The sequence below is a fragment of the Ursus arctos genome, unplaced genomic scaffold (assembly GCF_023065955.2).
Source record: "Ursus arctos isolate Adak ecotype North America unplaced genomic scaffold, UrsArc2.0 scaffold_9, whole genome shotgun sequence".
Classification (NCBI taxonomy): Eukaryota; Metazoa; Chordata; class Mammalia; order Carnivora; family Ursidae; genus Ursus; species Ursus arctos.
Genome location: NW_026623111.1, coordinates 52248354 through 52262037, shown reverse-complemented (window position 1 = coordinate 52262037; position 13684 = coordinate 52248354). Strand labels below are relative to the sequence as shown.

Here is a 13684-nt window from a genome sequence, read left to right as displayed (position 1 = left end):
GAATGAAATGTTCATGACTTGTAGCTTATCAAGAGTAAAAGAACAGAAAGGTAAACAGAATTCCTATATAAAGGAGTTTCCAGTTATGGAATGAGTAGGTCAAGGAAATAAAAGGCACAGCATAGGGAATATAGTCAATGATACTGTAATAGCATTGTTTGGTGGTAGATGGTAGTTACACTTGCAGTGAGCACAGCATGACTTATGGAGAAATTGAATCACTGTGTTGTACACCTGAAAGTAATGTAATATTGTGTATCAACTCTATTCAAATAATTTTTTTAAAGAGAAGGTTCCCAGCACATGTTCCTAGTAGACAGAACTGCTAGACAGAGGCCAAAGAAACATGTATGAATATCCTTACTACTCTTTATTGCTCTTCAATGTTTTAAGGTGTGAATTGCTTCTTTCTCTATCAAAGTTTTGGGGTAATAAATTATCCTGAGCAATTTAGCTGCAGTTTTAGTTTTAACATGAATTTTGAGCTTTTCACAACTCCCTGAAGCAACTCACACTGAAACTTCAGAGTCTAGCACTTACAGTTAACAGATGCCAAAAATATCAACTAGACATTCTGGCAAATAAAAGTTTCTGCTTCCTTGACTCTTTACTATTTCTTAAATACTTATAAGAACACTTAATCTGTAAAAACACAAGTTGAATGTGTACTATACAAAGAAATAGTATTTTTAATTTGTGATGATATAGATATTTTTTTGGTTTGAAAATATTAACTTTACTGCCCTTGCAGAATGTCTAATGAGTAATTTCTTAAAGATAAATTATTTAGATGTTCTGCTCTAAGCATGCATCTATATGAAGGAAGACATATTCGTTAGGAAACAGCTTCTTGTCAGCAATCAATAAATATTTAAAGGATGCCCCATTATGTATTTTATGGATTTCTTTGGAGACAGAAAATAGCTCTGCAGTAGTTAGAGCTATGCAATTTGGTTTGAGGTAGATTTGTCAGAATTGTAGACTATTAATACTAACTTCATTCTGCTGTGGAATTTTAAAAGAGATCTATATGAACACAGTTCTTATAAACTATTCAGTGAATATTTTAACACAAGCAAATTTGTTTTAAATATATTGAAGTTCTCTCAGTGAACAAGATAAAGATCCCATGGGGCGCCTGGGTGGCGCAGTCGTTAAGCATCTGCCTTCGGTTCAGGGCGGGATCCCAGCGTTCTGGGATCGAGCCCCACATCAGGCTGTTCCGCTGGGAGCCTTCTTCTTCCTCTCCCACTCCCCCTGCTTGTGTTCCCTCTCTGGCTGGCTGTCCCTCTCTGTTGAATAAATAAAAATCTTAAAAAAAAATAAAAAAAGATAAAGATCCCTGTTCTAAGAGTTTACATATCAGTGTGAGGAGATAGATAATAAAACAAATACATAAATAACATATTACTTAACAATGGAAGGTGTAAAATACATTGGACCATAATGATTAATAATGTGATTAAACTAGGGACACCTGGTGACTCATGAGTCACAAGTATCTGACTTTTAATCTGGGCTCAGGTCTTGATCTCACGATTGTGAGTTCGAGCCCTGTATTAGGCTCCATACCCTGATTTAGTGATATCAAAGCCATCATTTTCCTATCTTTCAATAACTTCACTTTCCTGGATTTTTGGTATATTTCAGTGATTTAAAAACATATATAAAAAATAATGTGATTAAACTAGATAGAGGGAGTATCTGTGTGACTTATTTGGTAAAACGTATATGGTAATCAAACTTAGGTACAGGATATGATAACATTAAGGAATATATGTCCATGTATTTAAAGGTTGTTCAAACAGATGAAACTGCAAGGAAACCAGACCATGTTCCTATTAGCAGTGAAGATGAGAGGAATGCTGTTTTCCAACTAGAAAAGGCTATTTCATCTAATAAAGCTACCACAAGTAAGGGGAAATCTTTATAAAAATGCTTTGAACTGGAGGGAATTTTTATTTTCAATAAACTCTATACCCAAAAGCTTATGGGACTAAATAATAACTATAATAATAATGATGTTAGTTGATTTCATGATCATATGAAAGTCACTGTTCATCTTTAACTGTGACTAAATTATTTTTTTAACCCTTGCTCTACCATCTGTTGCTGAAATGTAAGTCTGCTTTATTGTCGTTCTGATTGGTTTAGTCCTTAAGATTCTACTGTGTAGAATCCTTTTTAACTCATGGCCAACATAATGAGCAAAAAAAATGGAGTTCCTGGGGCACCTGGGTGGCTCAGTTGTTAAGCGTCTGCCTTCGGCTCAGGTCATGATCCCAGGATCCTGGGATCAAGCCCTGCATCGGACTCCCTGCTCCACGGGAAGCCTGCTTCTCCCTCTCCCACTCCCCCTGCTGGTGTTCTATGTCGCTGTGTTTCTGTCCAATAAATAAAATCTTTAAAAAAAAAAAATACTTTAAAAAAAAATGGAGTTCCGGGGCGCCTGGGTGGCACAGCAGTTAAGCATCTGCCTTCGGCTCAGGGCGTGATCCCGGCGTTACGGGATCGAGCCCCACATCAGGTTCTTCCACTATGAGCCTGCTTCTTCCTCTCCCACTCCCCCTACTTGTGTTCCCTCTCTCACTGGCTGTCTCTATCTCTGTCGAATAAATAAATAAAATCTTTAAAAAAAAAAAAAAATGGAGTTCCTATATAGACTAACACTTAGACCCAGTGAAGTCACTCTAGGATAAAAAACCATTGACAGATTTCTTTCTGGCTTATTAGTCTCCATAGTTATACAAGGGGAATACAACTTGACCTGTATACATCCTTGTTAAATGGTTTTAAACATAAGGAAACCGAACTTGTATTCTTTAAAATCAGAGCCATTTGCTTATTTTTTAGACCTGCTCACCATCTTTTATTACATAAATCAGCAGTTTCCAGACTTTCAGGATATTTATGCACAAACCACTAAAATTCTGGAAAAAAGAACCTAGGTTAGCCAACTATTTATTTTGTAAATAAAATATAAATATGTTAATTTAATCATTACAATTCTAGAAAAAATTCCATTTCTTTCTCATTTCATAACAGATAAAACTACACCTATCTACAGAATGGTTTTTGAGAAACAGTAATCTAGAAATATTCCAAACTGATACATATTTTTATTAGATTAACTTACTCTGTACTTAGTTATCAGAGGCAAAATGTTTCACAGTAGTATTTATGGAATCAACTTTAGAACACTACCCAGTGTTAACAGTTTTATTCATAAACAGCTTACTATCAGATGAGGTACATAGCTTTCTTATTTTCCATGTTTTAGATTATTTTTGGTATAGAAACTTCTCTGATTCAGTGATACCAAAGCCATCATTTTCGTATCCTTCAATAACTTCATTTTCCTGGATTTTTCTATTGTATTTCAGTCATTTAAAACATAAAGGAATATTTAAGAATAGTGAATCCAGATTGCTTTTTACCTAATAAAACCTTTACAAATTACTACAAAACTTTATTTTTTTGGTTGTGATCAGGTGATCTTCAGATGGCAGTGCTTTCATTTGAAAAAGATGATGATCGTAACGGACACATAGACTTCATTACAGCTGCATCAAACCTTCGTGCAAAAATGTATAGCATTGAACCAGCTGACCGTTTCAAAACAAAGCGCATAGCTGGTAAAATTATACCTGCTATAGCAACATCCACTGCTGCGGTTTCTGGCTTGGTGAGTTTATTATTCTTTGAATGGAAATATATCTTTTCATTGTCTCTTAACCTGTTTTCCCCATTGTACCACCCCAGCCAGTCACTCAGAGATCTTAGAGAGGGAGGGATCCATATTGATCTTACATTTTAAAGTTCAATATTTCTGAAAATAAGGTAGTCCACATTTTGAAGCTTTACAGACATAAAGACATTTTAACATAAAATTAACCTGTGTCAAGACAGTATAATTTTTCTTATAAGCAGTAAATCCTCTTAATCATTCTTGTATCCTCCATATAAAGCAGGTACTGTATTTTTCTTGAATAAGACGAATTGCTCTAATGGTTGCTCTTTGATTGTATTGGATTTTAGTTCTTTGCCTTAAAAAATGTAATTCCTGTTAGTGATGCAGATTTCTTACAATTTAATCTTTCCTTAATGATTCAGAATCTTTAGGCTGGCCCTGGTTGCTTTGCTGTACTATAGTGTTATACTTAGAAGCTGTGTAATTATCTGCCCGTATATTAAATTGTTTTAGACTATTGTATTTCTTGAGTTATGCTATCTTCCAAAATAGGAAGATGACATGACCCAAATAATTTTTTTAATAACTTTGCTCACCGCATATAGAACAGGTGAAAAGTTTGAAAGTATAAGATATGCTAAAAGTGGACAGATTTATAAGAAATTCCTACTATTTCAACCTAGTAACTGCTTTTACTCTTTACAGAGAAATGCTTGAGAAGAATTTAGGAAAATTAAGTAGATGCATTTAAAGTCATGAATAGGTTTGGGCTCTTTATACTCAGATCACCTTCTTTTTATCTAGGTTGCGTTGGAGATGATCAAGGTAGCTGGTGGCTATCCATTTGAGGCTTACAAAAATTGTTTCCTTAACTTAGCCATTCCAATTATAGTGTTTACAGAGACATCTGAAGTAAAAAGAACGGAAATCAGGTATGCATGAAGGTCTATTTCTCTCGCATAATGAAATAAAATGTTTACCTTCTAAAAGGAGAAAATTGTAGTTTCACCTCTCCTTTCCTCATGTATATACAAGTGATATGTGATATGAGTGAATGAATATGAGTGATATATATATATCTATATATATTTTCATAGATACATAGATAGTGATCCTTGCCATCACTTCAAGACTAGGTCAAAATCCCATCTTCATGAAGCATTTCTTTCTTTTTCTTTTTCTCTTTCTTTCTTTCTTTCTTTCAGAAATAATTGACATGTGTTAGATTAGTTTCAGGTGTGCAACACAGTGACTCAACACCTGTATGTTATTAAGACATGATCACAACAGTAATCCCGGTCAACATCATCACCATAGCCTCTTTTTTTCCTTGTAATAAGATCTTTTAAGATCTGTTCTCTTAGCAACTTTCAACTATACAGTATAGTATTATTAACTATAGTCACCATGCTGCACATTACATACCCATGATTAATTTTATAAACTGGAACCGTTTGACTGTTTTCACCCATTTTGCTCATGCCCCAGCCCCACCTTTGGCAACTACCAATCTGTTGTCTGTATCTGTGAGCTCAATGTCAGGGTTTGTTTTTTAAGATTCCACATAAAAGTGAGATCATACAGGTATTTATTTGTCTTTCTCTGTCTAACTTATTTCACTTAGCATAATGCTAATATTATTCCAAATACCAAGATTTCTTTTTATGAATGAATTATAGTTTGTGTGTGTGTGTGTGTGAGAGAGAGAGAGAGACGTTTTCTTTATCCATGTTGTTTCTGTATCAATACCTTAGCTATTATAAATAATGCTTCAATGAACATGGGGGTGCTGATATATTTTGGAGTTATTGCTTTCATTTTCTTTGGATAAATACCCAGGAGTGGAATTGCTGGATCATATGGTAATTCTGTTTTTAATATTTTAAGGAACCTCCATACTATTTCCAACACTTGTTATTTCTTGTTTTTAATACTAGCCATTCTAGCAGGTGTGAGGTGATACCTCATGATGGTTTTGATTTGCATTTTCCTGATGTTTAGTGATGTTGAGCAACTTTTCATGTACCTGTTGGCCATCTGTGTATCTTCAAGTTCTTTATATATTTTGGATAGTCACCCCTTATCAGATACATGATTTGCAAATATCTATTTCCATTCAGTAGGTTGCCTTTTCTTTTTTCTTTTCTTCTCTTTTCTTTTTTTAATTCAGACAGTTTATTACTTCTGTCATAGCTGGTAACATGAGCTTCATGTTTACACTGTTTTCTCTTGCCCTTTAAGTCCCATGCGGATAGTGCAGAGGATCCAAGTTGATAGTGCACATGCAACAGATCTGTGTCACAGCTAAGGAATACTGAGCTTAAGAACGCCCCGATTTTATACAAAGACTACTGACAAATCTGACCAGTTGTTGCCCAGCGGAGTGGCATTATCTTTATTACCTTGTCCAGGAATCAGAACTGCCCTCTGACCTGAAGGGAGACAAGCTGTTTATTCCGAAAAAAAAATCCCTGAAAAGATATTTCTACTTTTTGTTTTTCTGTTTTTCTTTTTGTTTTGTTTTGTTTTGTTTTGTTTTAAGATTTCATTTATTTATTGAAGAGACAGAGAGAGAGAGAGAGACAGCATGAGCCAGGGGAGGGGCAGAGACACAGACTTCCCGCTGAGCCAGGAGCCTGACATGGGACTCAATTCCAGGACTCTGGGATCATGACCTGAGCTGAAGGCAGATGCTTAACTGACTGAGCCACCCAGGCGCCCTGAAAAGATACTTCTAGATAAAAGCTGTCATAAGACATGTAGAAATGTCATGAAAAACTGCCTCCCAATAGTGAGTGCAAGAAGCCTGGATCACTAGCAACTTTATGAAACAAATGGAACATCCCTGATTTGCCTACTTCTAGATTTCTTTTATGTAAGATTATTAGTTTGTGCAATTAACCACTGTTCATTTTGTCTGCCTTTTTTTTTTAAAGATTTTATTTATTTATTTGACAGCACAAGCAGGAGGAACGGCAGAGGGAGAGGGAAAAGCAGGCTCCCCACTGAGCAGGGAGCCTAATGTGGGGCTCAGTCCCAGGACCCTGGGACCATGACCCTAGCCAAAGGCAGATGCTTAACCAGCTGAGCACCCCGTTGTCTACCTTTTCATTTTGTTGATGGTTTTCTTTGCTATGCAGAAGCTTTTTAGTTTGATATAGTCCCATTCGTCTACTTTTGCTTTTGGTACCAAATGTAAAAAACCATCACCAAGCCTGATGTCATGAAAGCTTTATTGGGGGCGCTTGCGTAACACAGTCGTTAAGCGTCTGCCTTCGGCTCAGGGCGTGATCCCGGCGTTCCGGGATCGAGTCCCACATCGGGCTCCTCCGCTGGGAGCCTGCTTCTTCCTCTCCCACTCCCCTGCTGTGTTCCCTCTCTCGCTGGCTGTCTCTCTGTCGCATAAATAAATAAAATCTTTTAAAAAAAAGAGAAAGCTTTATTACCACCTGTGTTTTCTTATAGGAGCTTTATGGTTTCGGGTCTTATATGCAGGTCTTTAATCCATTTTGAGTTAATTATTTTTTTTAATTTTATTTTTAAGTAATCTCTACACCCAATGTGGGGCTCAGACTTACAACCCCGAGATCAGGAGTCACATGCTGTACCGACTGAGCTAGTCAGGAACCCCTTGAGTTAATTTTTGTATGGTGTAAGATAGTGGTCCAATTTTATTCTTTTGCTTTAGGCAAAGCATTTATGACTAAACTAGCCATAGAACTCTCATAATATTTAATCTGCCACATTATTTAGCGTTGTACTTTCTTATGATTTCATCTGTTTTCCTAATTCAGATGAGTTAAGGCACTATAACGTCTGACTGATGTATCATGCGATTTAGAATCTGGTTCCAAAAATTATGTGACAGAGCAAAACAGTTCTCCTGGACCTCCATTTTTCACTTTCAAAATGGCAATATCCAAAACTTGAAAATCCCTGTTTTGGCAAGAGTGAGAAAACATTCTCCTCATACATCACTACTGATAGGAATATAGAATAGTATAATCCATAATGGAAATCAGTGCAATATTTCAGATTTTCAGACACATTTGCACTCATCTCAAATGAAATATTTATCAAGATATTCACTGTTTATCATAGCCAAAGATTGCAACAACCCAACTGTGCAGTAATAGGGAACTAGAACATCCACACAGTGAAACCCATGCAGCCGTTAGAGAACTCTCTTGTTAAGGCGCACAGATTTATTATGAGACACTGGAACGATCAACAAGGTGTACTGGTAAAAGTGGTTACCTTGTATGGTGTAATGGAGAAATAAGTTGTATTTTTCTTTTTCCTCTGTGTTATTATGTAGCTAAATCACAAATAATGGACTTATGGGGCTTTTTATTATTACTAAAGGGAAAAATATTAAAATGTTTTGAATATTTTTCTACAACAGAAATGGAATATCATTTACAATTTGGGACAGATGGACTATACATGGAAAAGAAGACTTCACCCTCTTGGATTTCATAAATGCAGTCAAAGTGAGACATTTATTTACTTCATTAGTTGGGAGGTTTTCATAAATAATATTTAGGAGAAATTTGCTGTCTTTTTATTGGTTGTAAAACATTGTCACCCAGCCCTTTATATCTGGACATAGCTCTGATTGTTTCTCTTTTGGGTATTTACTTTTAGGAGAAGTACGGAATTGAGCCAACAATGGTGGTACAGGGAGTCAAGATGCTTTATGTTCCTGTAATGCCTGGTCATGCAAAAAGATTGAAGTTAACGTAAGTATTAAACCTTACATCAGAAGAGTCACAAGAACTAAAACATAAGGTGGATGCATACTGGGAAATCAAATAGATTTACCGCTGCTAATTTAACCAGTTTATTAGTAGCACCATCTCCCAAAAATCAGGATCTTTGTTGATAGCATCAGTGATGTAACCCATGAGCAGCAGGTCAAATGACATATGTTAACTTGTATTAAATAAAAGTTAGCATAAAAATATTTGTTGTATGAATTTCTGCATGATAGGTACTTTAACATATGCAAGGGTTTTGGGGGGGTTTTTTTGCTTGTTTGTTTTGTTTTTTGTATATATTTATTAGAGAGAGAGAGATGAGAGAGTGCACACAGAGGGAGAAGCAGGCTACCCGCTGAGCAGGGAGCCTGATGCCGGGCTTGATCCCAGGACCCTGGGATCATGACCCAAGCCAAAGGCAGACGCTTAACCAACTGAGCCACCCAGGCGCCCCTGACATTTGCAGGTTTTAACTATGATTATCAATTAATGAGATTAATCACTTTTAATTACTATAATCCAGGCTTAATGATCTCTACTTTAAAAAAAAAAAATTGCTATTACATATAATGCATTAATTTGCCTTATATTACTTTGTCATTAGGATCCCTTAGTATCTCTTCAATATATTAATAATAGTATTTCCTGTATACTACCTAGATGAGAGTAGAATATGCGGTCCTGGGGCGCCTGGGTGGCGCAGTCGTTAAGCGTCTGCCTTCAGCTCAGGGCGTGATCCCAGCGTTCTGCTAGGATCTCCTCCGCTAGGAGCCTGCTTCTTCCTCTCTCACTCCCCCTGCTTGTGTTCCCTCTCTCGCTGGCTGTCTCTCTCTGTCAAATAAATAAATAAAATCTTTAAAAAAAAAAAAAAGAATGTGTGGTCCTGAAGCATATTGATGAGTGGAATTTAAAATTTGTTGCAAATAATTCACAATAGTGCTTTATAAGTTGGCCAGTATTTGGAATCTCCAGCATGATATACTTTGTGAATGATATTTTTCATTTATTACATTTTTCATTTACCAGATATTTACAAAGTACCCATTAAGTGGCTAGACAAGCTTGGCTTCAAAAAGACCTGGATTCACATCCATGCCCAGCTACTTGTTTTGTCATATTGAGTAGCTTACTGAACTTTTTTGAAACTTAGTTTTCTATCCACAAATAGGAATGATTGTGCCCGTAGCTATTGATCATTAAAATAATAGTAAAGATTAGCAGTGTAATAGCAACTGAGAGGTAGCCCATAAATCTTACTCCTGTTACTATTTTGCCATTATACGTCTTTATCAAATAGCCTGTGCCCTCAAGGAGTTCACAGTCTGTTATGAGAAAGGGACATGTTAATCATTAAAATGTAATTGAATAATTAGTATAATAAAGGTTTTTACAGAATACCTTAGGCATTACTAACTCATGCCTTCCTCTTAGGGTAGATTTCATTTGAGCTACTTTTGAAAATGGATATCAGGCAAAAGCAATAGTTTATGCAAAAGCATACAATTAATAAAGAGCACTCATGATCTGTTCGGGAAATCAGCATTTGGAATAACTTAAGGATGAGATGATAAGAATAAATGGTAGAAAGAATGAGAAGTTATAAATGGAACAAAATTTCTTTGTAAAATGGAAAGAGCTATATTGAGGTTTAAATAGATTACATAGTTCGGAGTCTGGCATGAGATAGGTACGTGGCATATGATATATAATATTATTAGGCAAGAAAGTAAAATCAGATTTACAGAGGATTCTGGCAGCAGAGTAGATTGGAGATAGAAGACAGCTGGCTCGAAGCTAATCTAGTAATCTAAGGATATATAGATGATAACTTGATTCGAGACAGTATCCGTGACAATAGCAACAACAAAGTAGTTTTTTTAGTGAATAGGATATACATGGGATATGACAGAAAGGTAAAACTTAATGTCTTTCGCAGTGATTAGCTTGCATTTGAAGATTTGAAACTAATTTGCTTTTTACTCTTTACATAGAAATGGCTTGAGAAGAATTTATGATGCATCCACACTTTATAGGGAATATGAAGATAATTCATTTTTAAAAAACAGTGCTTACATTTTGGTTTTGTGGGTGGGGAGATTATCTTTTAACAAATGGTCTATATTCTTTACTACTAGCAGTAGTCCAGACTGATTCACTATTAGATTAATGAATGTCTTGAGTTTAGAGCTTTTAGTAAAGAAAAATTATAATATATGAAAGCATGTGAATTGTTAGATTTAAAAATAAATGTAGGGGCGCCTGGGTGGCACAGAGGTTAAACATCTGCCTTAGGCTCAGGGCGTGATCTCGGCATTATGGGATCGAGCCCCACATCAGGCTCCTCTGCTATGAGCCTGCTTCTTCCTCTCCCACTCCCCCTGCTTGTGTTCCCTCTCTCACTGGCTGTCTCTCTGTCAAATAAATAAATAGAATCTTTAAAAAAAAATAAAAATAATAAAAATAAATGTAAAGTCTAGGCACACAGGTTCACATTCTCTGGGCAACATTAAACAGCAAATCTCATTTTACAGAATTTACCAAATTATTTGTCTTTGATTATCTTTCTTAGAATGCATAAACTTGTGAAACCTTCTACTGAAAAGAAATATGTGGATCTTACTGTGTCATTTGCTCCAGACACTGATGGAGATGAAGATTTGCCTGGACCTCCAGTAAGATACTATTTTAGTCATGACACTGATTAACAGAAGTTGTCTTAAATTTACTCCAGTACTACTTGATGTTGTAAAGATTGCACTTAATTCAGGAATGAAAAAAAATCAATTCATAATACTATGGATTTCTCTTTGATGAAGCCTTAATTTAAGGGAAACATCAGTAGAAAACTACAGTGAAGAATTTTAAAGCGTTTTGGAATATAATCTAGACTTGTCTAGTGCTTTATATGTGGATATGATCACAAGCAATTTTGAACTGGACTGATGTTTTATAATGCTTACAAAAAAATTGTGTATTAGCCTCTCTGGATGAAAAGAAGGAAAAAAAATTGTATCCATCACCAGAAGAGATAAAAGATCAAGAAATTGAAAGTAACAAATGCAACTATCCAAAAAGTTTAATCTTACTTGGTGAATTTTTTGTTGCTGTTCACTATTTGAGACCCAATTTCTATAAAAATAGTGTTTGGCACCCTGCACCTCTTATAATTAGGCTTTTGAGTTTAACACCAGTGGGAAGAGGAGAGATGGTAGCGGTGAATGAAGAGTAGCCATTTTAAATTGTACGGTTACAGTTTACTGTCCTGCTAATTTAAGCGGAGTTTGTTAATATCACTATCTCCCAAAAATCAGGATCTCTGTTGATAGCATCAGTGTTGTAACCCATGAGCAGTAGGTCAGATGACACGTTAACTTAATGTATTAAGTGTTAACAGTATTATATGAACTCTGACAACCTCTTAGAGGATCCATGAATGTGAACAGGTAAATATGGCTAAGCATTTGATTCTTCAATATGCCTTCTAATGTGGCTATTTTATTTATTTGGAACTCTAAACCTGATTGTCATAGTATATAAGACTAAAAGGTTTTGTAAAGGGAGTGTCCTTAGAAGTAGATGAAAACTAGAAATTAAAAAAAATCATTACTAGTTGAGTCTTGATTTTTTTTCTTCCAGCAACCTAATGGACAGAAAAAAGACATTTTATTTTAAAGGGAAACATGCTATTTTATTCTGCATTCCCAGAAAGGGAATTGACAAAGATAAAAATTTATTTTTTTAGGTCTTTACTGATAGAAACTTTCTGTTTTCTGATTGGAGATACTACAGAAAATTCATATAAATGCTTTCATTAAAATGATGTAAAATGTACTCAACACTGTAAACTTGGTTAAAACAGCAAGTATTTCTTTTATTTCTAAGGCTATCATGCATTCTAAAGCAGTTGGCATTTTGTAACCATAGGAAGTCACTTCCCTCTAGCTGCTTTTAGTCTGATCTGTTCAGGCGGTTAATGGGTACTTTGATAAACTCAAGACTAGATTTACATCAGTATTACTCCTATTTGATATCTTTTTATACTCTCTACTTAAGTTTCCTTTTATTTCATTTATAAATAGTTGAAATTACTTTGTCAACCAGCTGTATTGTTTCATTCTTTTGTAAAAGTATCGTCCAATTGGGAAAATATATTTGGGAGTAGAAGGTGAATTTGAATGAATAAAAGGATACTCTGCATTGGAGACAAAGATAGGTGGACAGGGTGAATTTAAAAGAGATGGATACCCTTGAAATAAGTAATTTTTGTTCAAGTATAATGTTTAAAATTCCTTAAAATTGAATTCAGGAACTTCAGAGCTCTATGGCTTAGAACTCTTGAGGCTAGCAATAATAAAAGGACTTTTCTGTGAGAAGCCTTTTCCCCATTTTCATTTTGCTTTGTATGATAGTAACTGATGTTTTCCAAGTAGCCATTCAGTAATCCTCAACTATGATCTAATAGCTGCTTATATTTTATCTAAATCCCCACATCTTTTTAGAATTAAATTTGGAAACATGCTATCAGTTCTTATTTATAGTGATCAGTGCTTTAATAGACATAAACAAAACCAACAAGGATTAAGTTCATTTTGTGATTAAACCTGAAACCAATTTTATCATTGCTTTTTTTTCCCCTGTAGGTAGTGGTTATTGCCATTAATCTCTATGTAGTTCTGCTAAGCTGGAAAGCCAGGGTGTGAAGTTAATGACAATTTTTTTTCATTATCTGTTTTATTTCTGTACCATGAGATCACTTTTGGTGATTAAAATACCAGGTGCGAAAATTATTTGATTTTGTATGGTACCACTGAGTGATTTTTTTACTTATTAAAAATAAATTAAGAAATTTGACAGTATCTTTGTAAATCCTGTTCCATGGTTGACTCCAGAGATTCCAGTTTTGCTGTTCATTTTGTGAGTAATGTTTCTTTGGTGTTTTCTGATTTTCAAGTTGGCAATCATGGAGATGTAACAGTCATTGAGTGTAGAAGAACATTACTTCAAAGTGCTTTTGGCTCCTGGAAATTCTGTGAAAACAATTGAGAAATGGTGACTGTGTAAAACCTAGAAGATCTGGTAAATCTCACACTGTTGGTTGGGGATATCTAAAATATACTCCATTTTTTTAGATTTTTATTTTATTTTTAGTAGGCTTCACACCCAATGTGGGGCTTGAACTCACAACCCTGAGATCAAGAGTCACATGCTGTACCAACTGAACCAACCAGGCACC

General features: G+C 35.2%; 1 protein-coding gene across 1 annotated transcript in view; it reads left to right on the top strand.

Annotated features, from left to right (window-relative positions):
- Positions 1-13307, top strand: part of UBA6 (ubiquitin like modifier activating enzyme 6) — an 85691-nt gene extending 72384 nt beyond the window's left edge. Inside the window, exons 28-33 of the mRNA XM_026508984.4 lie at positions 1796-1913; positions 3492-3685; positions 4496-4623; positions 8097-8184; positions 8339-8433; positions 11021-13307. Coding sequence (XP_026364769.3) covers positions 1796-1913; positions 3492-3685; positions 4496-4623; positions 8097-8184; positions 8339-8433; positions 11021-11156 — 759 coding nt within the window. The 3' untranslated portion in view covers positions 11157-13307. The remainder of the gene's footprint in view (positions 1-1795; positions 1914-3491; positions 3686-4495; positions 4624-8096; positions 8185-8338; positions 8434-11020) is intronic.
- Positions 13308-13684: the final 377 nt, after the last annotated feature.